We start from the raw sequence: 24,440 nt of genomic DNA, 5'->3' as shown, positions 1-24,440 counted from the left end.
GACCCTTCTCATGTTCATCCGATAAGAAAATTTATCCGATAAATACTTACCAAGTAAGTGTTTAGTAAACTACCTTTACTCGGTAAGTACTTATCGGTAAAATTTAAATTATGATTTTCATCCCTATAATTAAAAATTACATATTTTGTCCTTGTAATTTACAATTTATTGCAATTTTCATCAAAATGATTTACAATTCATGAGATTTCGTTATTTTCCTTTTTGAAATTCGCGCCTCTTATTTCCTACGATCCTTCATGGATTCATCCCATAAACCCTAAAAATCTCAATTACCCCCAATTCCGCCTAAAACCCCATTTTTTTTGTTTCCTGTTCACATACTGGTAACAGAGATGCGAGCATTTCAAACCCTAAACTCTCGTACTCACTTTATTGATCTAATCACCACAAAACATCCCCAATTCCACAAAATCTATAGAGGTTTTCACTCCACTAATCATCTTTTCATCGAAGAATCATCCACAGTCTCTACTATTTACGATCCCGTTAGTAACCGTCTTGTGACTACGCGAGTAGCAAATTCAAAACCCTCGGAAGGGGAATCCGATAAAGACGCTTATAGATCGTCTAATTCCGATTATGTCGATGCTCTGAAAGACGACAGATCTTACGGGAGTGTTTTGAAGGCGAACCAGGGTTTTGGTGTTGTTAGCAAGAAGAAGAGTAAAAGCAAGAGTACTTGGGTTTGTTCTGAATGTGGATACACAGATGGACAGTGGTGGGGATACTGCCGTGAATGTAGAAATGTTAATACAATGAAGGAGTTCACAGAAAGTGATAATGGAGGAAAGACGACTGGATTCCAAGTGTCTGAAAAAATAGTGAAATCGTGGTTACCAAAAGGGTCGGGAGATGCTGTTCCGATGAGGTTAACGGATGTCAACAGAGGGATCAACCAGTCGGATTGGCGATTTCATTTGTAAGTTTACTCATCTTTTAGCAGGGAGTAGTAACTTCATTCATTCAACTGTTATGTGTCCAAGAATTTGTTGTTAAAAGATGATGTTTTATGAGGCTGCAAACTATCAAATTGCCAACAATGTTGAACAATGGCTGCCTATATTTGAAGGATTAAAAGATTGTAGTACAGAGAATTGGTGAATGCCAACTTAAAAATGGAGGTTATCAAGCTGCTAATAGATGTTTCAGAAAACCAAAGTAGGTTTAAGTTAGAAACTTTGGGTTTGGGTGATATTTCAATCAAATTAGACTTGGATCGAATGAAGGATTGTACCAAACACTTCCTAAAGTAATTTTTCGCTCCTTTCACAGCCTTGGTTGACATGAAATTCACTTTTGGATAATCCAACTATAGTTTCTAGGCAAAAACAAGAGTAAAATAAGCAGAATCCCGTTATGTTTCATATGCCATCTTTTGAGACCAGATCTTAAAAAATTAGAATTTAATTGACACTTATTTCGGCGGGGAGGTAAGTTATATTGGTGCTAAAATATTTACCAACTACCAAGAGTGAAAAACGGTTGCTCCAGATGATTGATGACACTAAAATCACCTTGATCCCCCACTTTATCGCAATCCTATGAGTGTGCTCTTCTCACCTCCTAACTTGTATTATAGCTTAACCAAAACCACTTCGATCTCATGTAAATCAGAATTACAACAAATGATTGATGACACTAAAATCACCAACAGGTTAGTGGCAATATCATGTCTTTCTGGTTGGCACAAGCGACCAACTGTTCAGTTTTCGTCATTGTTATCTCCTGTGATTTGGTTTTGTGGTATTTTGATGTTAAACGTCCTATTTGAATCTTTTCCTTTGCAAATGGTTGGTAGTTTCACTTCTCTTTGCCAATTGTTATAGTTTTCACAGTAACAAATCGTTGATTATATGATTTATATGTATAAGTTTTGCTTGTTATTCAGGTCTGGGCTATTTGGAACTGAAGTTTCTAGGGTTCTTGGCGGTGGTCTCGTACCAGGTAGACTTGCCTTGCAACGGCATTTATCATCTGAAATCTGATACTTTTGTAGTTGGTATGAAGTGCAAATGCCTTTTTGATTTAGTTCTTGTGTCACCTTTCTTTAGAGCATCTCCAACGAATTCTCTATAATATCTCCAAAATGGTGAAGCAAAAGTTAAAATGTCCAAAAAGTTACACTTGACTCCGATAGTTTCTCCATTTTTATAGATTTCAACATTAGTTATATCATTAAAATGAAATGATAATACCATCAACTTCATTGGTGGGAACAATAAAAATACAGTTTCTCTCCCTTCAGCCTTTAATATCAGAGAGTTCTCCAAATCTGGAGATTTTTATCCTTTCTCTTCTTTGTAGAATCTGCTGCCATTTTGGAGAACTTGATGCTCTTACATGCTCTAGATTGAAGTTTAATGTGCTTTTTTGCTACCGATTTTCATATTCACCTATAGAATTCTGGTTACTTGAGGCGAAGGTGGAGCCAGCTTTGGCCCACCCTCATTTGCAAATCTTTTATTTATTTAAATAAGGTTCAAATTTGTTTATCTTTTAATTTCTTTCATGGCCCACCCTTAGAAGCTATCAAAGAGCCAACCAAAGGACATGTGTTTGGATATCCAGGTTAATAAAAAAAAAAAAAAGGACCTGTGTTTCCTTTCGTGAACTTTGCAATGAATATAATTTTTTTTATTAACTTGGATATCCAACCCGTTATGCGAGCCGACTAATCCCAGGATGACCACCTGCTTTGCAGATAGCCCGGAGTCACCGCATTTGAACCTTCGTGGCCGCAAGGGGATTTTTATTTCTCCTTGGATTTGAACCTGGGACCTCCTAATACTTTTGACCTTTGGAGCCAAGCTCAAACCAATCAGGCACCACCCTTGTGGTTACAATGAATATAATTTCATTATATATATTGGGAGGTCCAGGGGAAAACCCCCCAAAAAATGAAAAACCGAGGAAAACTCTGATAACCATTCATCTGTACGATATGCACACGTGCATACAAGTAATTGAAGTTGTTTCTTGGTTTACAAATTACTTGTATGCACATGTGCATACTTCCAGAGGAATGGTTACCAGGATGTTTCCCAGTTTTCACTTTTTGGTGGTTTTCCCCAAAATCTGACCCTATATATACATATATATGTGTGTGTGTATATATAAGATTTCAAATACAAACCATGTAATTCTTTCAAACAGTATAAGTCAATATTAAATGTTCATCAAGTCTAATAAATATCGGGTTCCATAAATATCTCGACTGCTTCCTAATCTAAAGCCATGATATAATGGATGTACCTTATCATCTTTCATAAATGTCTCGGTAATAATGAATCAATCATGATTATTGTCCATAAATATCTCGATTGTTTTCTAATATAAGTGTTGGTTATGGTTTGTAAGAATTACATGGTTTGTATTTGAAACCTCCTATATATATATTTGTCTTATTAAAGAGGACCATCCTGGACAAAATTCCTAGCTCTGCCCTTGACTTGAAGCAATGTTTTTAAACCTGTATTTTGTGATGGTGATTTTTTGCATTTGCAGGTTCTTTGGTTTTGATTGGTGGTGATCCAGGTGTCGGAAAGAGCACATTAATGTTACAGGTATTGGCTAGACATCCTCATAATCTTGACTTTATGTATAAACTTGTAATTTCTCTGCTTAGGGAAGTGTTTTCTCGTTCCATCTTTGAGATAGTTTTTTCTACTACGAGAATATAACTGTGGCTAATTTGAATACTGAAAACATGCAAGATAGCAGCAATTATAGCTGAAGGGAAAGAAATCGGTAAACCGGCTCCTGTGCTATATGTCTCAGGTGAAGAGGTCAGTACTATTTCATCATATAACGAGCTAATTAGTCTTTCAATCTACAATTTTTGTTTGCTGGCGATCTAATTCACAGCCTCACTAATTACCCATCTCATGCATTGACCCAACTGAAGTTTCTGTAGATTTAGGGTCTGTTTGTTATCAGCTTAATGAGCTTAATGGGATTCACAGCTTATTCCATCAGCAATACATGACTGTGTGGTAGTTGCTTAATGATATAGAAGTGGCTTATTCAGTAACCTTCTAGGGGAGAGCTTTATGCAGAAAGCGAAGTTTTTTCCAAACCTGTCTTTCCCAATTAAAAAACAAGCTCCTTCCATCTATGAAAAAGGTCTCCCAAACAAAAACCTTCTCAATCTATACAGACAGATTAATCCATACAGACAGCTTTATCCATACAGGACTTAATGGAAAACCAACCAAACAGTCCCTTAGACTTGTTTCAAGAATCATTGAAATCGTTTTTCTTCTCTACACTTAGTACTCTGAAGCTTCCAGAATTATCTGCTGTACTATGATTGCCGTTTTGATTTTTTGCTTCCGAAAAGTAGTCATTTTTCCATTCTGCATGGGAAATATAAGTAGATTTCTATCTAATGGGATGTTTGGTATTTATTTTTCATTAATCTATATATGTGTTAAGGTCTCTGTAAGCATTAATCTTTCTGTTTGAATTAATATACATTGTTCTTTGTATTTTGTCCTGGATAAGTAGTCCGAATAACAGAAATTACCATTTTAACCTTCAGTCTATGTAAGTGGAATGGAAATTAATTGTTTGATATATCTTCTGAATGACAAAAAAATAAAATTTGTATGAATTATATATATAATTTAAATTCAACTAGTTCATTACACAATACTTAATAACTTAAAATGTATTTAAAACAATTAAGCATTATTGTTTGATTATTTACATATTTAATTTATGCATTTGTTAGTAGATTATTTTTTTTCTATTGAGATATGGATTAAGGGGCTGTTTGGCAGTTGCTGAATGATTTAGTGCAGAATAGTTAAGAGGTCAGAATGGTTAAGTGCTGAATGAAATAATGTTGTTTGGTAACTGTTCTCTGAATGATAATAAATTACCATTTTAACCCTGTTAGATGTATCATCATGATTTCACAACAAGTTATCCAGCGACATTTTCATCCAACTTCTCATTTTCATCCAACTTCTCATCTTCTTCAAAACACTCGTCTAACAAATTTCTTTTCATACACACGATCATCATCATCATCTTCTTCATCGTTATCATTCTTTTCCTTCAAAAATTCCCCTTCGTCGTTTGCATCACCAACAGCATCCAAAAACTCCTTTCTCAACAACTCCTGCTCTTCAAAATAACTCTTTGACAAGATCCTCCTCGTCTTCAGATGACTCATCGTCTTCATCGCTATCAATATCGGAATCGATTATACCTTTCTTCTTGTTGTGCTCGTACCGCTTCGCAAACTCTTCGTTGATTTCGATTTTGGATATGTCGCCGACTCCGCCATCGGAATCGGAGCCGCCGTCGTCAAATAATTTCATCCCCATTCTTTCTATGCTATGAATCGTCCGACAACTGAGGCTACTGAAAGTGAAGCTACTGTTAACCCTACTGTTAACTATATTCGGCGACCAAAATCATCCAAAACAGAAGATAGATGAAAGATTGGAGACAGAAGATACCTGATGGAGGCGAGCGGCAAAGCTGTGGAAGGCGACCAGCGATGGAGACGGTGGAGGTCACCGGCGATGGAGACTCGGGAGGCGACAACCGGCTGACCTGGGGAAGGGGACGAGTTCTCGTGAAGGCGACGTTAAGAGGGAATGCAACGGCTGGAAGAGTGATGTGGAAGGGTAAAGAGGGAATAAATCCAATCTGAATGGTTTAGTGAAGTAGTAGATGCAAAATGGTTAAGAGGTTATTGTAACCATTAAGAGGGTTGTTTTTTTTTTGCCAAACAGACCTAACCTCTTACCGATTAAGAGGTTGGCTCTTAATGCAAACAGCCCCTGAATATTGTAGGGAAAGGGTAATTTTGGGAAAAAAATCCTAACTTAATGCACTAAGATAGGGTGTGTTGGCTTACCATGTTAACTCAGTCTCTTAGTATTAAGTTAAAATCAAACATATTAATATAGCTTAATCAATTAAGCTAAAACACCCTTTAAGCTATAAGGTTGAAATCAAATACTCCCTAAAGCATACTAGTTTCATAGAAAAGGTAGCAATCTACTTTCACCATCGATGTTGCTTCATTGAAGCTATAGAAACTTGATTTAACAAGCTTTTGATGCAGAGTGTCGAACAAATTGGAAACAGAGCAGATCGTATGGAAATCAGCGCAGAGGAATTGTTCTTATATTCAAGTACTGACATTGAGGTGCGTGTTTTGAAATATGTATGATTTAATAAAGGTTGTGTTTGGTATCCGGACATGATAGAACAAAACAGTTTAGCGTTTGGTAAGACAAAACTGGACAAGACAAAATAGATAAAGTGACCAATTTACCCCTGATGAGTAGTTTATATATTTTTATACTTTTTGATTAATTTATGTAATTTATTAAATTATAGTAAAATAAATATTTTTTATAACAAAGTATGAAAATATATCATTAGAAAGTTTCCGTCAAGACGATTAAAATGACACAAAAATAAAAAACTTTATGTAGTTTTTTGATTTTTATTTTATACCTTTTCTATATTATTTTATTATTATAAATATTTAATAAGTTACATAAATAATCAAAAAGAAATCGTATAAAAATAATACTTTGAGGACATTAAAGTGAGTTTAAAGAGCATAAATTACAATAAATAAAATTTAAAAAATGAATAGAATGTAAAGAGGGAGGCGTATTTGATGTTTTAGAAGAGAATTAGGTTTTCTTTTGAGGTTATATTGGTAAAATACATGTTCCACCTTGTTCCACGGGGTAGGGGTGGAACAGGCCTGTTCAACTTTGTTCTGGTCTATTCCACATAAAAGTCCCGCCAAACGTGGAACAGTGGTCCCTGTTCCACATAAAACTTTGTTTGACATATACTATTCATATTTCATACATGATGGAAGTCCATTTCATCGTTTCTTTCAGGACATTCTGCAAAAGGCTCAGGTTCTTTCACCTCGTGCACTAATCATTGATTCCATCCAGACTGTTCATCTGATGGGCGTTACTGGAAGCGCCGGAGGTATTTACCAGGTTAGCTTTTCTATTTTATTAAATAATACTCTTGAAAGTGTCTATCTGTTAGATATGATTGATGGAGTGGAGCTTTATACTTCTAACGTGATCACAAATGTTTACTGACGGGGATGTTTTACAGATTAAAGAATGCACAGCAGCCTTGCTGCGTTTCGCTAAGAAGACAAACATACCTGTATTCTTGGTGAGTATAAAGTATAAGCTATTTGGACATCCTTCTATTAGATCTCAGCGTGCATTTGGTACGTAGATATGACTGGACGGAATGGGATGGAAGAGGATAGAAATAGTTGAGTGAAAGAATTCTGGAATGTTTCAAGGCTTTATTGGACGTGGGTAGTTTAGTAATTTACCAATCTTGTCCCATCTCTTTAATTATATTGGGACAAAAAACCTGCATTTTTGTCCCACTCAGTGATGTCTTGTCTGATTGTGGCATCAAACATGGGAGTTGGGACGAGTCTTGTCCTGTCCCCATCTTGCTCTGTGTACCACCGGACATGACAGAAGTCAGAACACAACAGGAGTCACTTTTCAATGTTTGGTAGGACTTTTATGTGGAACAGGCGTGTTCCACCCGGACCCCATGGAACAAGGTGGAACAGACTTATATTTGACCAATATAACCTCCAAATAAAACCTAATTTTTCTTCTAAAACATCAAATATGCCTCCCTCTTTACATTTTATTCATTCTTTAAATTTTATTTATTGTATTTTATGCTCTTTAAACTTTCACTTTAATGTTCTCAAAATATTATTTTTAATTTTTTGTATGGTTTCTATGTTTTGGTTAACTTATGTAATTTATTAGATATTAATAATAATTTTTTTTAGAAAAAGGTATTAACTAAAAAGTAAAAATGGGAAACTACATAGACCTTTTATTTTGGTGTCATTTTAATCATCTTCACGAAAACTTTCTAATGATATATTTTGTTATAAAAAATATTTATTTTTATTATAATTTAGTAAATTACATAAATTAATCAAAATATAGAAACAACTCTAGAAGTAAATCGGTCATTTTATTTGTCTTGTCCAGTTCTGTCTTATCAAACGCTGGACAACTGTCCAACGCAGTCAAATCTTTGGAAAACTTTGGTGTGACATTTTTAAATGTATACTATGATGAACTCTGTCGAATCTTTTCGGATTTGTGCCAGATCGGCCATGTAACGAAGTCGGGAGACATAGCTGGACCTCGTGCGTTGGAGCATATCGTTGATGCAGTTTTATATATGGAAGTTGGTACTCCTCTTTATATTTATTGGGTAGTATATTTTGGTGGTATATAAATGATTTTGATTTCTTTCTAATGTCAATTTCTAAAATCGATCATTGCTCAAATATTTTAGGGCTTGTTTGTTAGCAACTTAATAAGCTTAATGAGACTCACAACTTATTCGGTTAGCTATATATAACTGTTTGGTAGTGGCTTAATGATATAAAAGCGGCTTATTCAGTAAGCTTCTAGGGGTAGCTTTATGCACAGAGCCAAGTTTTTTTTTCAAATATGTCCTCCCAAATAAAGAACACGCTTAGTTCATCTATGAAAAAACCCTCCCAAAGAAAAATCTTTCCAATTTATACGAACAGATTAATTCACACGGACAGCTTTATTCATACTTGACTTGATGAAAAACCAACCAAATATCCCTTTACTGATTGTAGATCAATTTTTTTTGATATACTATTGTTTTAAGATGCCAATATCAACTCGAGCAATTAGTCATTTAATGTTTATTTCGTTATTTATATTCAGGGGGAGCAGTATTCATCTCATCGTCTGCTTCGTGCATTTAAGAATCGTTTTGGCTCCACCGATGAGGTATTGGTCATGTTGATTATATGTTTTTCTTTTTAATCTTGGAATCACGTTAATTTTCGTATGTGCTCGTAGACCCGATCCCGATCTTTTTTGTGATTGAAAGGATCATTCGATTACTTTCTATTTCAGCTTGGAGTGTTTGAAATGTCTCCATGTGGATTAAAAGCCGTCACAAATCCTAGCGAGATTTTTTTAAGCGAGGAACGCTCGGATTCGGAATTCCTGGCAGGTCTTGCAATTGCTGTGATTATGGATGGATCTCGAACATTTGTCATTGAAATTCAGGTTCTTTTTTACTTCATCTATAAGTCTGCTTTCTTCTTTTCTGTTCTAAACTCAAGGAGGATTCTGACTATTTAGTCAAATATCTGAAATAACCTTTGATTATAACTTTTTTCCCCTCAAAAATGAACATTTTACGTATATTTTGGGGCTCGTGACATGAGAGATTGCTTTGCAGGCACTATGTGCACCCGGGTCCTCACTTTCACGGCAAGTGAACGGGGTTCAAGCAGGGAGAGCTGATATGATTATATCAGTAAGTCATCATCAAATGTTCTTTGTCAAATATAGTGTGAATTAAAACAAATTTATTAGTACTTATCGAGATTTTACGTTTATAGGACCTAGAATTATGTGTAATGTATATTGACGTTACAATAGGTTAGGACGAAGCTAGGCAGCCTATTAGGACACAAAATAAATCGTCTTATTAGCCTTTTTATATCTCACTTTCTAAAAGTGGCATATTAAAAAGTTCTATAAAAGGAAAAAGTCCAAAAAAACCCGATGAAGTTTCCTATATGAATGATTAAGTCCCTGATATTTTTTTTTGAATGAATAAACCATTGAAGTTTTTCTGTTTGAATAAGTTCATGAACTTTCTTTTTTGAATAAATAAACTATCGAGTAAATTATGTTTTTCGTCCCTGTGGTTTGTTAAAATATAATTTTCGTCCATGTGGTTTAGAAATTATAGTTTTTTGTTCCTATCGTTTGTAATTAATTGCTATTTTCATCCTTATGGTTTACAATTTATTGTGCTTTCGGTCCCTATGGTTTATAATTCTATATTGTTTTGATCCCTTGTACTTAAAGGAAGGGGTTAGTCCAGGGACAAAAATTGCAATAAATTGGAAACCATAGTGACAAAATCTCAATATCTAATCCAAAGGGATGGATATTGAAATTATTAACAAACCACAGGGATTAAATTGTAATTTACTCTAAACTATCGAACTTCTAAACGTTGGTTGCCTACATTCTTTTAACCTGAAAAAGCTACTTGTAAGATGCAAGGTTGTATTTATTTATTTTTCATTAGAAGGGTGTCCCAGGCTATAGCCTGGACTAATCTCGGCAAATTGTGACTGCAAGAAATCAGCTCTGATAAACTCAGCGGTCACAATTGTTGTGTACGCCTGAAATTAAACCCTGGGCAGATGGGATATTTCACCACATCCCGCAGGGCCTCAACCACTATGCCACAACCCTTATGGTTAAGACGCATAATTTGTTGGTCCTATAAACTTAAAGTCTCGATAATAAGTACCGTTTTAGGACAGCTAAGCATTCTAAAAGGCCCATTTTGTTAAAATGTCAAAAACGTTCCAGAGTCTTACCACCTTCTGTATCTTTTATCTTGTAGGTTCTTATGAAACAAGCTGGTCTCAAGCTCCAATCAAATGTAATCCAAGGGTTTCTTTTCTTTTGTAGCAAGGTTTCATTTGATTCGAGTTTGAATCCCGTCTAATTTTAGCTAAATCTTGGTAACATCTATATATTACAGGCGATCTTCTTGAACGTTGTTAGCGGGCTTACTTTAACCGAAACTGCTGGAGATTTAGCAGTTGCAGCAGCAATTTGTAGCAGGCATGCTATCTAATTCTTTGTTAATCCCAAATTACTATATATATAAATATATGTATGTATATATTTATAATATTATAGGGGTAATCACAAAAATAGCCAAATTTTGAGTTGACTCGTTGCAAAATGACCAACTTTTTTCCAAATTAGCACAAAATAATCACCTATTTTGCTAAAAGCATGAGCAAAAACCCACTTTTTTGCGAATGTACTTTTTGGCATATTTTGTTCGTGTTTGTGGGTGCACTTCGCAAAAATAATGAGCAAAACCATCTTTTTTGGAAAATTTGGTGTTTGCTCACCCTTTTTGCGAAGTGAGCCAACAAAAAAAAAATCTGAAAACGGTACTGTTTGCCAAAAAGGGTTTTTTTGGGTAGCTGTGAGTATACGGATCGCACCGACTAATTCTCCTAGGAGACCACAAATGGCTTGGAGTCATCGCAGGTGAACCTCATGGTCACAAGGGCTTTGGCAATTCATAGATTCCAACCCGTGGAAGATGAGATTTCCACTACATCTCCCTGAAAATGCATCACAACCCAAGTTAAAAAAGGATTTTTAATTGGTGTTTTTGCGAAAAAGTTGGTTATTTTGTGATGGGTCAACTCCGATTTTGACTTTTTGTGATCATCTCTATAGACCCAAAATCATATAAAAACCGTCTATAAGTTGGAAACACTAAGAACCAATATTGACCACATATGTTCACTTGCTTAATTGTCTTATTAGTTAATTAAATTATCAATCTTTTCCTTAAAAACTCGCTTTTTGTTGTGTTTTTAAACAATCGCAGCTTTATTTCAGTAATGAAACAACACATGGGTTGATGTGTGTTGATATGTTTTGATAAGACAATGTTGTTTCAATCGAACAACATATTTCACCAATGAAACACCTTATTGGGTTGATCTGTTTTTATAACGCAGTGTTGTTTCACCAATTGAAACAACATATGTGGATTGTCTCTTTTGAGTATAATGTCGTTTCACAACTGAAACCTTACGTCGATTGGATGATTTCAAATGGGAAAAAAATGAGCTTTTGTAGGAAATGGTTGATGAGATAATTAATATAATTAATAAGATAATTATTGAAGTTGAAAATGTGTAGTTTATATTGGCTCATAGAGTTTGTAACTTATAGATGGTTTCTATTTGACTTAGGCTGGTTGATAGTTGTTGAATGATTTAGGGTTATTTGTTTACCTCTTAATAGTTTCATTAAGAGGCAACCTCTGTATCGTTAAGAGGTGAATCTTGTTTGGCAAAAAAAAAGTCTGCCTCTTAATGATTCTAAAACCATTTGAATGATTTTGTATCCTGAATCTCCCTTAACCATTAAGAGCCCTAATTTCATCGTACACAATTACCAAACAATTATATTTCATTTTGCACTATATCATGAGTCTTTTAATCATTCTGACCACTTAATCATTCTGCACCAAGCCACTTAATCTTTAGTGCAGAATGATTAAGAGGCTCTCATGATATAGTGAAAAATGAAATATAATTGTTTGGTAATTGTTTACGATGAAATTAGGGATCTTAATGGTTAAGGGAGACCCATGATACAAAATCATTCAGAGGGTTTTAGAACCATTAAGAGGAAGACTTTTTTTTTGTCAAACAAGATTCACCTCTTAACGATTCAGAGACTGCCTCTTACTGGAACTATTAAGAGGTAAACAAACAATCTCTTACCCGACAAAAAAAGCTAATTAGAGAAGTCCCATATTCAAAACTCATTCTTGTGACGATCTCTAGCTTTCTTGAGTTCCCGATCCCCAACGATGTGGCATTCATCGGTGAAGTTGGTCTTGGTGGCGAGCTTCGGATGGTGAGGATTCCGTAAACTTTTTGTTTCATAAAAAATCCCGAGCGCACACCACTGATGTTTTCAACTGCAGGTACCGAAAATGGAGAAGAGGGTGAGTACGGTGGCAAAACTCGGGTATAAAAAGTGCGTTGTCCCGAAATCGGCCGAAAAGTCATTACGAGGATTGGATTTTGGAGAAATCGAGATCTTGGAGTGTATTAATCTGAAAGAGGTTATTAACGCTGTGTTTGTAACACGTTAAAGTGCTTCAAATGGTGTTTTGTGGGTTATTTTTGTATAGTGTTGCTCCATCAGGAAAATGGTATGGTTTACTGTTTTTTAGAAGCAATTTGTAACATATTAGGGCAACCGTACCAGATATTGTTTGTTTTGTTCATATATGGACTCACGTTTTTTAAGGCTGTGTTTGGTACATGGGACGAGACGAAACAGGACAGGATGGGGTAAAACTTACTGTCTTATGTTTGGCGTGACATGAGACATGACAAGAACTCACTGTTTTATATTTGGTCATGGGATAGGAATAAGAACTGGGACAAAAAGGTTTTTCTTGTTATATTAAAATAGGTGGAACAAGATGGGACAAAGATGAGATGGAAACTAAAATATTATTACTGAACCTTTGTTTGATATATAAGCTTAATATGGTATTTGTTTTAGTGGTTACCGTTGCTAATCGCGGTCGCCAACACCATTGGTAGCCACTGTTGGCCACCTCCTCTTCCATTACAACCACCTCCTCTATCACCTCCACAGCCCTCGTACTGTCTATTGCCACCTCTACTACCATGATTGGCCACCGACCACTATCGTTGGCCATCTTCACCTTCTCTGCTACAACAACCTCCTCCATCACCTTCACAACCATCGTCAGTCACCAACCACCGTCGTTCATCGCCACCACCATGAGCCATCTCACCTCCACTATAACCACCACCATCGGCTACCACTACCACTATCTACCATCTTCACATCCTCTAGAACCACCGTCAGCTATCGATCACCACCGGCGATCTTCACCTCCGCTTGTACCGTCAGGCACCACCACATCCACCTTGACCATAATCAACACCACATTCGCCAATTGATAAAGATCTTCCAAACCGAATAAAATATAATTTCTCCTTTTGTATGAATTGCGTTTTTCAAACTACCATCAATTATATCAAAATTTTCATTCAAATTTGGTACTATTATATATATATATATATATATATATGTATATGTATGTATGTATTTATGTATATGAAAAATGTGTAAAAATGTTCATAAATTAAATTATTTTATTATATATTTTATTTGTGTTAATTATAACTATTATATGATAAATCAAATTATCAAATAACTTTTGGGGGCAACTAGTCTAGTTCTGTTATGTCTGGTTCTAGTCGTACCAAACACTTATTCGATCTAGTCCAGTCCTACCCTCTTGTCCTATCCAGTCCAGTTGTTCAATCCATTCCAATTATGTCTAGTCTTGTCTTGTCTAAGCATGTCTGCGTACCAAACGCTATCTAAATGTGTCTGATAGAGGGGATATTTAGTCTCTTATAAAGTCATTCTCCTCCCTAACTGAGTGAGATCTTACAATCCACCAATCCACCCCGTGAGATCCCCACTAATACCATTTGAAACATCGTTATATCAAATATTGTCCGTCTTATCCGTACATTGACTCAAGGTCTTAACACGTCTCTGATAGATGGTATATCTGGTTTCTCCCCTCCCTAACCGATGATATTTTTAAAAACCAATATAGTTCATAAAATTGTATAAAATTAAATCGTATTTATGTATTAGTTTTTATTTAAAAAGATTTACTTTTCGATAGTCCGGCTTCGTTTGGAAAATAATTAAGTTGTACGATCTGACTCAGATTATAGTTTGGTTCTTAACGTTTTATAACTTAACCAATCAAACTGTCTTAAAAAGTTAGAAACTGTAAGCCGGTTTGTATGTGTTATATAAATATGTGTTATCAAACAATACCTCAAAACCAGAGTTCATAAGATTTTTTGAGTTTATATATAATTCGATACACATACACACACACATATATATATATATATATATATATATATATATATATATAGGAGAAAGATCGTGTGAGAAAGAGAGTTAAAAGTGATAAGCTTGATAAGCGATCTAAACTCTTGATCATCTTAAATCTCAAACTTATCCATGAATTACATTTAATACGATGTTTGATCTGGTGTATCTCATCCTAATATACACAACCGCATACGTGTCATTTAATTCGATGGTTTAAAGTTTAAACTATACTCTTACAAATAAATGGGCCTTGAATCTGAAGTTTTTATGGGCCGTTAAAATATTAAAAACTTAGAGACAGATTCGTGAGACAGTCACTATTCTAGTCGACTGCCGTCGTCGTCTGCGGTCGCCGGTTCTCAGTAACGCCACCACCAACTGCGAGACTTCGACTTCCGTCGCCCTCTCGTTCTCAATCTATCTGCTGCGACTGCTGTGTTCCTCCACCGTCGACTGAGGTTGGTTCGTAATTAGTGATATACTGATAGCTAATTCTTGTTGCTTGGTTTGTAATAGTGATTCTGTGATAGTTAATTTTCTTGTTGCTACTTCGTGATTTGTTATTTAGATTTCGAAGGTTGTAGGTAGGATTTAGTTACTTCTGTGATACTTGCTTGTCTTCTGTATCGTTGTAGGTGAGTGTGGTTGATTAGGATGATGTAGGAAAGCGTGAACTAGGGCTTGTTTTAAGGTAATTGAAATTGATTATATCGAATCATATTACACATTTGATTTTAGAAAAGTAAGTTAAAGTGCTTGATGGTTTCTAGAAATTGATGGATTTGATCAATGCCTTTGAAGAAATTGTGATGCTCTGGCTCTTGCATAATTGCATTTGAATATAAATATAATCAATTTTGTTAGATACAAGTATTCGACGGCCATTTGTGAATTGTGATTAAGCTTTGAGGCCCATACGAAGAACGGGGATTTGACTTTTATTGACTTTGACTCTTCAGGTTCTAAACTCAGGGAAGTGCAGATAAATTGAGCATGAACAATTTCCGCCTTCTCCTCCGCCGTGGCTATGCCACCAAGTACAGCGGCAGGGTGGTCACCGAAATGGATAATGGACTCTCATTTGCGGTCGAAGTCCGAGTCCCGAACATACAACAACTTGACCCCAGAGGTTACCCTCTCCCTCGCCGTGACCTTGTATGCAAGGTTGTTAACATTCTCCAGTCCCAGTCTTCCACCTCATCAGACCCCTTCATCGAACTATCCGACTATCTAGAAACCCTAACCCTAACACTGACCCTTTCTGAAGCCTCAGAAATCCTTAAATCCATCCGCTCTACATCTCTTGCACTCCAATTCTTTCGATTTTGCCCCTCTTCAATCCCTAAATTCCGTCACAATTGCTTCACCTACAACCACATTCTTCTGATCCTCTCCAAATCTTCCTTGCCTGACAGGTTTGACTCTGTCCGTCAGATTATTATTGAGATGGAGAGGTCGTGTGTTCGTGGCAACATCTCCACTGTCAATATTTTGATTGGAATATTTGGCGGCAGTGAAGATCTGGACAAGTGTTTACGTTTGGTTGAAAAATGGGAGCTCAGGATCAATCGGTATACATATAAATGCCTTCTCCAGGCTCATTTGCGCTCTCGTGATTCAGACAAGGGATTGGAAGTTTATCAAGACATGAGAAGGAAAGGATATCAACCGGATATCTTTGCTTACAATATGCTACTTGATGCTCTTGCCAAAGATGAAAAGGTCTCATTTATGACACTTCTTGTTGCATAATGAGTTTCGTGTTTATTTTATAGTTCTTCATGATGGAATTTAACACTTCTTGATGATAGTTAAAGATTGTTTATATCAGTACTCGAACCCGTCATGTCAACTATCAAGTATATGACCTTGGTTTAGCAAAAGTGAAATGGAGCGAACTGTTGCTTCTATCTTTTTCGTGAACTAATGGTTTTATGGAGTCTGATAATCTGATATGCAGCATCTTTTTAGGTTGATCAGGCGTACAAGGTTTTCGAAGACATGAAGAGGAAGCACTGTGAGCCTGATCAATATACATACACAATTCTGATCAGAATGACTGGAAAACTTGGGAAGTGTGATGATGCCATAGCACTCTTTCAAGAAATGGTATCAAAGAACCTAGCTCCAAATTTAATTGCTTATAATACTACAATCCAGGTCCTTGCTATGAGCCGGATGGTTGACAAAACTATATATCTCTTCTCAAAAATGGTAGAAAATGATTGCCGCCCCAATGAATTTACTTATAGTATTATTCTGAATGTCCTCACTTCAGAAGGACAGCTTGGTAGACTCGATGAAGTGGTGGAAATATCAAAGAAGTACATGAACAAGGGCATATATGCATATCTTGTGAGGACACTTAGTAAATTAGGCCATGCCAGTGAGGCCCACCGCCTATTTTGCTACATGTGGAGCTTCCACGATAAGGGAGATAGAGACGCTTACTTATCCATGTTAGAAAGCTTATGCAAGGAGGGTAAAGTAACTGAAGCTTTGGACCTACTAAGTAAGATTCATGAGAAGGGGATAAGCTCCGATACTATTATGTATAACACCGTATTTACTGCTCTTCGGAAATCAAAGCAAACATCTCATCTTCAAGATTTATATGAGAAGATGAAACAAGATGGCCCTTCACCTGATATATTCACTTACAATATATTGATTTCGAGCTACGGCAGAGCTGGACGAGTTGATGAGGCTGTTAAGATCTTTGATGAGCTGGAGAACAGCAATTGTAGGCCTGATATTGTATCGTATAACTCTTTAATCAATTGTTTAGGGAAAAATGGTGATGTTGATGAAGCCCACATGAGGTTCAAAGAGATGGAAGAGAAGGGCTTAGATCCTGATGTTGTAACATATAGCACACTTATCGAGTGTTTTGGGAAGTCAGATAAAGTAGATATGGCTTGTAGATTGTTCGATGAAATGCTTTCTGACGGGTGTTTCCCCAATATTGTCACATATAACATATTATTAGATTGCCTTGAGAGATGTGGGAGAACTGCTGAAGCTGTTGATTTGTATGCAAAGCTTAAACAGCAGGGTTTAACACCTGATTCAATTACGTATTCCATTCTTGAACGTTTACAAAGCGGTTCTCATAGGAAATTTAGAAGTCGGAGGCAACATCCAATTACTGGATGGGTTGTTAGTCCTTTAAGGTGATAACTAGGTTACAACCAAACCCGATGTCACAGAGGATGCTCATTGTGCTCGTAAATGCGCAAGGCACAAGATGAACTGTCGGTCTCAATTTTGAATGTTGTTATTTATTTAAAGACGAACCTGTTGGGTTGCCAGTGGTGCCTCTGGATGAAGTCCTGATGCTGAATTTTCGAACTCTGCATGAGAGGTGAGGTCGTTTTTCTTCATTGGAAAAGAAGTTTGTCTACTTCTCTTCGATATGCTTGGTAAGTTTCATGTAACTTAGTGGCTCATTGATTCAATTTAACTTCCAATTAGTTTTAAGGAATTTTGTTCCCATCTCTTTTGCTTTTCCTGTATAGAATCTTGACAATGTTTTTGCTTTTACTGTTGGGATGGTTGCTAATATATAAATCTTCCTTGTGATCCATGTTAGAAAGAGAAATAAAAGCAAATTGGACAGGAATGACCTCCATAGCCTTATGATATCACCACAGCATATAAAACGTGGCATCTCACTTCAGGATATAGCTAGTCTCTTCCTCGCTGTCATGAATTAATGCTTAGGTCCTGTATACCATATCTTGTCTCCTGGTAGATTTCTGATGACTTGAAACCTGACAAATGCAATGGGATTTTGGCCATCCAATAAGTCTCTTGTGAAAGAGTAAGCTCCAGCTGAGAAAGATAAAGCAGGTTTTAGAGAGAGAGAGAGCATATGTGTACAAGTGAAGTGGGAAAAAAACCTTTAAGATATTACCATCGTGGTAAAATCAACCCATTTATGTGAAATCGGGTTAATTTAAGTTATAGTTTATTGATACCAAGTCAAATAGGTACAATTAAAAAATTTAGTCAAAAAAGAAACTGTTGAAATGGATCCAACCGTTTTCATGGGGGTGGGGGTGAGATTAAAAGGGATCAAGGGTCCAGATCCCTTCTTACGCTTCTTATCTTAACTCCTATTCTCACATGATACTTTGTTTATATATATGTATGTATGTAGGGGCAGGTTTCGTTAGGAACCTAAAATTGGTTAGGAACCCACGAACCACCCACAACACAACACGTGGCATATTCATCAGGAATATGGACGTGTTATTCATTACGAATGTTGTAACAAGTTCATCATGCATGTGTGATTCATGATGAATAACACGTTCATGTTCATCATGAATGTATGATTCATGATGAATATTCATCCTGAAAAGGGATATGTGGCGATTTGTGGGCGGTTCCCGTGTTCCTAATCCATTTTGGGTTCCTTCCGCAACTTTCCTCTATGTATGTATATGTATATGTATATGTATATGTGTGTGTACAAATATATATACATAACCGATCACTTAGCAACATTCAAACGATGGTTTTGATACCAAAAGACGCATAACTTGACATGAGTAACAAGGGTAGCAGGGGCCTTATGATGCTATCAAACAGGATACAGGCCTTGAACATAAGGTCCCTCACAACAAACAAGATACGCGCCTTGAAGATAAGGTCCCTCACAACAAACATGATACACGCCTTGAAGATAAGATCTGGTATTGCTACTTCTACTCAAAGTTAAAAACTTCACCCGCTCGACCCTTGAAAGTAAAAGACGAACTTGAATTTAAGATGAAGGGAGTAAAAGAGGGATGGGGCCTTTGAGAGGCAGATTTGTAATAACTTGCAAAAATGATGGCTAGTTTGACATGAAAGAGTGTATATAAACAACTCTTAAGATAACCTCATAATCATCCCTTCAACTATCTTCCTCCTACTTACCGAAAAGATAGTAGTTATGAAACTGTTACTAGTGTTTCTTGTGGTTGCTATAGCAACTGCTGCATCCCATGCAACCAACGACTACCATGTAATCCGAAGGGTTGTCCCAAACTCAGGTCTCAGCCACTCTGGTTCTGCCAAAACTAAGTGCCTGAGCTGGCGGCTGGCGGTGGAAACTTACAACCTCCGCGACTGGAAGCTAGTGCCGGCAGAGTGCATAAGCTACATCGGGAATTACATGATGGGTAAGCAGCATGGTCAAGACTGCACCGCTGCTGCTGATGCTGCATTTGCCTATGCCAAGACCATCAACCTTACCGGTGATGGCAAGGACGCTTGGGTCTTGGATATTGACCAAACTGCTCTTTCGCTACTAGATTATTATGCTCGTCCTGATGTCCAGTTTGGGTAAAACAACAGACGGGCTTTCGTTTCTTCTTTTTCCCCTTATGCGGAAATAGCTGCTCTACTCTTTGGAGTAGAGGCTAGGTTTGCGGACCCCATTTTCACGTGAGATATACTATTTGGAGTAGCCATCAGGTATGTGGACCCCATCTTCAAGTGGGATATACTCATTGGAGTAAAGGTCAGTATGTGGACCCCACATCTTCAAGTGGGATATATTCTTTGGAGCAGAGGTCAGGTATATGGACCTAACCTTCAAGTGGGATTATGCTCTTTGGAGTAGAGGCTAGGTCTGTGGACCCCGTCTTGAAATGGGATTATACTCTTTGGAGTAGAGGTCAGGTATGTGGACCCCATCTTCAAGTGGGATTATACTCTTTGGAGTAGAGGTCAGGTTTGTGGACCCCATCTTGAAGTGGGATTATACTCTTTGGAGTAGATATCAGGTTTGTGAACCCTATCTTCAAGTGAGATTATACTCTTTTGGAGTAGAAGCTAGGTCTATGGACCCCATCTTGAAGTGAGATTATACTCTTTGGATCACAAGCAGACCCCACCTTCAAGTGGGATATATGATTCGGTTTTCTACATTTTGTTTTCAGGGGAATCTTGTATAACGATACAAGATTTGAAGAATGGCTGGCACAAGGAACCGCGGCTGCAACTCCAGCGGTTCTTGATCTGTACAATAAACTGAAATCAATAGGTTTCAAGATCGTGTTCATTTCTGGGACATCAGAGACCCAAAGAGACATAAGGATTGCCAATTTGAACAAAGCAGGTTACTACAACTGGGAGAAGCTTTTGCTAAAGTGAGTGAATTTTACAAAACCACCCTTGGTCTACATTCATCACCGTGTCGGAATGATCGAATGTTGTTAATTTGCAGGAGCGAGTCGGAGCATGGGACTACAGCACAGGTGTACAAAACGAACAAAAGGACAAAACTGGTCGGAGAGGGATACAGAATCCATGGAAATATGGGTGATCAATGGAGCGATTTGATCGGTCCCAACAACGGTGATCGGACTTTCAAGTTGCCGAATCCTATGTTCTTCATTCCGTAAACCAACCGGTGGCCGGCCGGAAAAAAACTAAACAAATAATTGGATGGGTGGTGTTTCTGAGATCATCAAGAGCTATCCTCCATCATCTTTGTGTATTTCTGCAATTTCATTTGGAAGTGCATTATAATTTTAATAATAAATTAATAATAATGATCGTCTTTTGTGAATACTCTTTCTTCCCAAACGTGTATTGCCTTTTTATTTGTTTATTAAATATTTAAATTTAAAATAAATATTTTTATTAAATTATTGATAAAATAATAGTAATATTTGTGATCATGGATTATAGTATTATATCAGCAACACCCTTATCGTATGTGATGATATGCGTAAGGGGCATAGTGGTGTATTGTTGGCTTGGCCTGCAACCTGGGTCGTGCCAAAGGTTGTATGTGTCTCTCATTTAGGGGCTGTTTACCAAACACTTACCCGATAAGTGTTTACGGGTAAATTTAACACTATTATTTACTTACCGGGTAAGATTTTAGTCCACCAAAATAACATCGTATGCAACAATTTACCCAGTAAGTGCTTACCATGGTAAGAGTCGTCGCCTTCACTTACCGGGTAAGACTCTTGGTCCTTATTTCGTTCTTACCGGGTAAGATTTTTGGTCCTTACCATATTCATCATGTGAGGTAACGTAGCTTGTTAAGCACTTACCCGGATAAGTGTTTGGTAAACGGCCCCTTTAGTGTTACATATGTATCATATGTGATAAAAATATAGTATCACATGAGATTGACTTAGTAAAAGGGTGTTCTTACGTTCTTGTAACATGATAATGTTTTCGTTTGAACCCTTCGTTCGCCGTAACCTTGGAAAACGTTGTGGTCTCGTTGTAATTGTTAATGTTCGAGGTTTGACTTAACCTTGCCGTCACACCATGCTTCATGTTGTTTAAAACCTTTATTTTACGAGAAACCCTAACAAGAATCCAAATTTTTTGAATACGACAAATTGAATATTAACACAATGTATTTACGATGATTCAAAAGACGAAGTTAAATGTTTAAATATTAATCGTTGAAAAACCTTTCTCAAAAAGTTTACGCATTAACGGAGGTTTTTAGAGATACGTTTTTATAGGTAGAAATCTGATATGGTAAAAGTGACCATTGTGGATGCTCTTAATAAGTTCTTATCCTACTGGTCACTCGCAGAGGCAGATCCAGAAAGATATTTTTGTGGTTGCACGCATAGACGGACCTAGAGGGGTGGTTAGGTGGCACGTGCCACCGTATTGTTCCTCCGTGGTAAGGTAAAAAAATTAGGTTTGTGAAAGGTGCAATCGTTTTATATGGTGTCACCGTATCCAAAAAAATTTGGGTTCATCCTTGGTTGCATGTAGCACACAACCAAACAAAATTGTAGCAGCGTTAAGGACCTTAAAACAAAAATTACACTAATATCTGGAAAAAAAAAATTGTGGTTGCACGGGTACCCACTCGAACCCTCCTAAATCCGCCCCCTGGTCACTCGTTGTGGTCTGATGTCTAATCACGCATCATGTCTCCAAGTTTGATCTGTTATCACTGTTCTAATTCAGTCAATTATATATTGTTATTTGGTAGTGGCTTAATGATATAAAAATTAACTTATTTTGTAAAATTCTAGGCAGAGATTTTATACAGAAAGTCAAGTTTTTTTTTCAGACATGTCGCTTCCAATAAAAAAACATGTTTATTTCAATTATGAAAAAAAAATCATCTCAAACAAAACTTTACAATTTATACAGACAAATTAATACACACAGACAGCTTAGCTTTGTATCTTATTCTAAACCCTGATAAGCACGTGGGAAATAAATAAAAAATCATTGGACGGTTTTTTTCTTTGGGTGGTTGAGATATCGTTATTGCACCTTAAATTCATAAAATATTATCATTTTTATAATCTAAAAATACAAAATGACAAACTTGGTCCCTGTGGTTTGTAAAAAACAACGGTTTTCCTCCCTACGGATAGGTTTGTAAATGAACCACCTTAACGTGTAGACAAATGATTGTGTGAAAATAGGAGTTAAGATGAGAAGTGTAATAATGGATCAGATCTGTATTCTTGATTACTTTTACTCTCATCCCTGCCTCATGAATTACGCTTGATACGATAACTGATCCGATGTATCTCAACGATTATCTTTATTATATTTTATATTTAAAATGAGATATTTATCTTGTATTTGATTATGTTTATCTGCGATTAGTTATATTGACAAGTGCAAAATTTATACATTTTTTTATGTCAAAGTTACCTTGCATTTAATGATAAATAGATGCTTAAAACGTCCATTTTTATGTAAGATGGTATTTAATCCTATGAGGCTATTTCAGTTGGGAAAAGAAAGAAAATAAGAATTGATTATTTGTTTTTAGTTCCTTGCTTCCAAACAGTCTTGCTGAAGCCCATATTTTCAGGCCCAACTCTTGCCCAAAAGAAATAAGAAAAACAGCAGCCCAAAAGCTGTTGCCCAGTCTTGGAATCGGCAACGAGAGGAAGCAGACAGCAGAGCGAGAGAGATCGTGGGTAGCAAGAGACAAAGCAGAGATCGTGGATCATGGGCGAATACGAGGTGACGATTGAGGCTGTCGATAAAGAAGGGGCAATCGAGGAGGAGCAGCAGGTTATTGGAGCAGAGGACAGCAGAGGCTGTCGAGAAGGGAGCTGTTGATTTAAAAGGCAGAGTCTGTCGATTGGGGAGGAGAGGTCCATACGAGAGCAATCGAAAGGGGCTGTGATCGAAGGAGAGAAATCGAGCAGCAGGTGACCTTGGGCTGTTCGATTGGCTGTAAAGAGAAGGAAGCAGCAGGTCATCGRAAGCAGCAGATAGAAACCGAGAAAAAGAGGCTGTTCGATTGGGAGTCTGTGGATTGAAAACCGAAAAAGGAATAGGACAGCTGATATGTGTTGAGAAATTAACACATAACGCATCCGTTTTACGTCTTTTAAGTTAAAATTAGTTATTTTTCGTTCCCACTTTGAGTCATTTTAATTTAGTTCTTTATATTTCTTGTTATGGAGCTAAAATATTGTGGTTTAACTTGCTGGAACCAGAAAATATAAGCTAACGGATAATTTTTTATAAAACAGCCTAATGCTACAGCACTGCAGCAGCAACCATCTAATGCACACACGGTTGGGCAAGGGCTTAACGATTAAGCTGCTGATTTTTGGTGCTGAATGAAGGAAAGCCAGATGACAGCTGGAAGATCTTAAAAATCTGGAAAGTTTGGGACCAATGGATTATCTTTAGCATAGGATTCTTTTTATTATTAAACATTGGTCATTAACCATTGGGTTTTTACTTTTGGCTTAACTCTTTGTATAAATAGGAGTGCTTGGACACTTGTTTATCTATCTAATATCATATCTTAAGGATCAAAATCAGCTAGTGAGAGCTGATTTTGAGAGTCTTTAAGAAAAATTTCCAAGTTCTTGAGTT

At 36.7% G+C, this 24,440-nt stretch overlaps 3 protein-coding genes across 9 annotated transcripts; all 3 read left to right on the top strand.

The window, feature by feature from the left end:
• Positions 1–324: 324 nt before the first annotated feature.
• LOC112510553 (DNA repair protein RadA) lies at positions 325–12,932 on the top strand. 3 transcript variants are annotated; one of them, XM_025116015.1, is made up of 15 exons: positions 325–940; positions 1,910–1,965; positions 3,526–3,584; positions 3,735–3,806; positions 6,104–6,187; positions 6,903–7,010; positions 7,135–7,197; positions 8,179–8,259; positions 8,778–8,843; positions 8,973–9,128; positions 9,304–9,381; positions 10,492–10,530; positions 10,633–10,715; positions 12,476–12,548; positions 12,619–12,932. In XM_025116015.1, exons 1-15 carry the CDS (start codon positions 354–356, stop codon positions 12,787–12,789), a joined length of 1,776 nt encoding a protein of 591 aa, XP_024971783.1. In that variant the 5' UTR covers positions 325–353; the 3' UTR covers positions 12,790–12,932. The 3 variants fall into 3 exon arrangements, with proteins under 3 accessions (XP_024971783.1, XP_024971784.1, XP_024971785.1); XM_025116016.1 differs by lacking the exon at positions 10,492–10,530; XM_025116017.1 differs by lacking the exons at positions 6,903–7,010; positions 7,135–7,197.
• A 2,030-nt stretch (positions 12,933–14,962) lies between these two features.
• LOC112510015 (pentatricopeptide repeat-containing protein At1g51965, mitochondrial) lies at positions 14,963–18,570 on the top strand. 5 transcript variants are annotated; one of them, XM_025115266.1, is made up of 4 exons: positions 14,963–15,058; positions 15,236–15,291; positions 15,560–16,322; positions 16,572–18,570. In XM_025115266.1, exons 3-4 carry the CDS (start codon positions 15,594–15,596, stop codon positions 17,775–17,777), a joined length of 1,935 nt encoding a protein of 644 aa, XP_024971034.1. In that variant the 5' UTR covers positions 14,963–15,058; positions 15,236–15,291; positions 15,560–15,593; the 3' UTR covers positions 17,778–18,570. The 5 variants fall into 5 exon arrangements, with proteins under 5 accessions (XP_024971034.1, XP_024971035.1, XP_024971032.1 ...); XM_025115267.1 differs by lacking the exon at positions 15,236–15,291 and having other exon boundaries at positions 16,581–18,570; XM_025115264.1 differs by lacking the exon at positions 15,236–15,291.
• Positions 18,571–19,506: 936 nt separating this feature from the next.
• Positions 19,507–21,160, top strand: LOC112510016 (acid phosphatase 1-like). The gene is made up of 3 exons (XM_025115270.1): positions 19,507–19,934; positions 20,534–20,743; positions 20,821–21,160. Exons 1-3 carry the CDS (start codon positions 19,543–19,545, stop codon positions 20,996–20,998), a joined length of 780 nt encoding a protein of 259 aa, XP_024971038.1. The 5' UTR covers positions 19,507–19,542; the 3' UTR covers positions 20,999–21,160.
• Positions 21,161–24,440: the final 3,280 nt, after the last annotated feature.

This window comes from Cynara cardunculus (genome assembly GCF_001531365.2).
Source record: "Cynara cardunculus var. scolymus isolate 2C chromosome LG 3, CcrdV1, whole genome shotgun sequence".
Lineage (NCBI taxonomy): Eukaryota > Viridiplantae > Streptophyta > Magnoliopsida > Asterales > Asteraceae > Cynara > Cynara cardunculus.
This window is presented reverse-complemented; position numbering and strand designations above follow the sequence as displayed.

What these genes read in the sequence shown, in the direction of transcription:
- LOC112510016 (XM_025115270.1), top strand. Translation starts at nt 19,543, where the DNA reads ATGAAACTGTTACTAGTGTTTCTTGTGGTTGCTATAGCAACTGCTGCA. An exon ending in CGTCCTGATGTCCAGTTTGG is followed by an intron (nt 19,935 to 20,533) that starts GTAAAACAACAG and finishes TTTTGTTTTCAG; the next exon opens with GGGAATCTTGTATAACGATA. An exon ending in TGGGAGAAGCTTTTGCTAAA is followed by an intron (nt 20,744 to 20,820) that starts GTGAGTGAATTT and finishes GTTAATTTGCAG; the next exon opens with GAGCGAGTCGGAGCATGGGA.
- LOC112510015 (XM_025115264.1), top strand. Translation starts at nt 15,594, where the DNA reads ATGAACAATTTCCGCCTTCTCCTCCGCCGTGGCTATGCCACCAAGTAC. An exon ending in CTCTTGCCAAAGATGAAAAG is followed by an intron (nt 16,323 to 16,571) that starts GTCTCATTTATG and finishes GCATCTTTTTAG; the next exon opens with GTTGATCAGGCGTACAAGGT.
- LOC112510553 (XM_025116015.1), top strand. Translation starts at nt 354, where the DNA reads ATGCGAGCATTTCAAACCCTAAACTCTCGTACTCACTTTATTGATCTA. An exon ending in AGAGCACATTAATGTTACAG is followed by an intron (nt 3,585 to 3,734) that starts GTATTGGCTAGA and finishes AAAACATGCAAG; the next exon opens with ATAGCAGCAATTATAGCTGA. An exon ending in TTGGTGGCGAGCTTCGGATG is followed by an intron (nt 12,549 to 12,618) that starts GTGAGGATTCCG and finishes TTTCAACTGCAG; the next exon opens with GTACCGAAAATGGAGAAGAG.